Source organism: Pteropus alecto, unplaced genomic scaffold, assembly GCF_000325575.1.
Source record: "Pteropus alecto unplaced genomic scaffold, ASM32557v1 scaffold213, whole genome shotgun sequence".
In the NCBI taxonomy this organism is placed as follows: Eukaryota; Metazoa; Chordata; class Mammalia; order Chiroptera; family Pteropodidae; genus Pteropus; species Pteropus alecto.
Window position 1 is genome coordinate 5,135,813 of NW_006434829.1, and position 748 is coordinate 5,136,560.

The 748-nt window shown below is 51.5% G+C and overlaps 1 protein-coding gene across 4 annotated transcripts in view; it reads left to right on the top strand.

Annotated features, from left to right (window-relative positions):
• The first annotated feature begins 78 nt into the window (after positions 1 to 78).
• KDM2B (lysine demethylase 2B) overlaps positions 79 to 748 on the top strand; it is a 117,565-nt gene continuing 116,895 nt past the window's right edge. For 2 of the 4 annotated variants that reach the window (XM_015587970.2, XM_006910010.3), the window contains exon 1: positions 79 to 316. In XM_015587970.2, the coding sequence (XP_015443456.1) occupies positions 284 to 316 (33 nt within the window). In that variant the 5' untranslated portion in view covers positions 79 to 283. Of the gene's footprint in view, positions 317 to 654; positions 715 to 748 lie in introns of those variants that run through there. The other 2 variants (XM_025045520.1, XM_015587971.2) reach the window with 1 other exon arrangement.

Consider the following 748-nt stretch of genomic DNA (forward strand, 5'->3'; position numbering starts at 1 on the left):
CACTAGCCCGGCCGCGGGCTCTGAGCGCGATCGGCAACAATGTTTACGTTCCGGGGATTATGACGTCGACGCCTCCCCCCCCCCAACTGCTGAAAATGGTTTCCTAGGACTTTGCAAACGGATCTGCTTAAGTGTTGGTGCAAAACTTTGTAGATCTCGGCTCTGGCTTGCTTTATTTATTTATTTTTTTGGTTTGTTTTCTTTGGTCTTCTCTCCTTCCCCCCTCCGCCAAAATGCAGGGGACAGGAGTGTTGACAATTAATTGGTGAACTCTCCTAAAAAAATGGAGGCAGAGAAAGACTCTGGAAGAAGATTGGTGTGTAGCTTTTTTTTTTTTTTTCCAAATCTGTATCTGGTATATGATAGATCTATTTTTTTTGTTGTTGTTGTTTCTTGCTGCCTTTTCTCTCCTTTTCTGTATTTTGCAAGAGGACCGGAAAAAATATAATAAATTGCATGCAAAAGGAAGCCAGCAGCTTACTCCTCCAGTCCCTTGTGAGGCTCAGAGTCTCAGACACTTAAGTGGGGAGGTGGTAGCGGGGAAAGGCGTGGAACGGGGGCAGAGCGGGCTCGGGGTTCGCCCGGAATCTGGGGGGCTGCTGGGCCCGGCGCTGGGCGGTGGAGGGAGGAGGCAGGGGATGCGGGGAGTGGCGGGGGAGTCTCCTTAGGAAGTGAGTGTGCGCGCGCGCTTGTGGGGAGATGAGGCAGCTGCTGGTGCGTTTTGGGGTCTCGGATGGGAGCTTTGTGG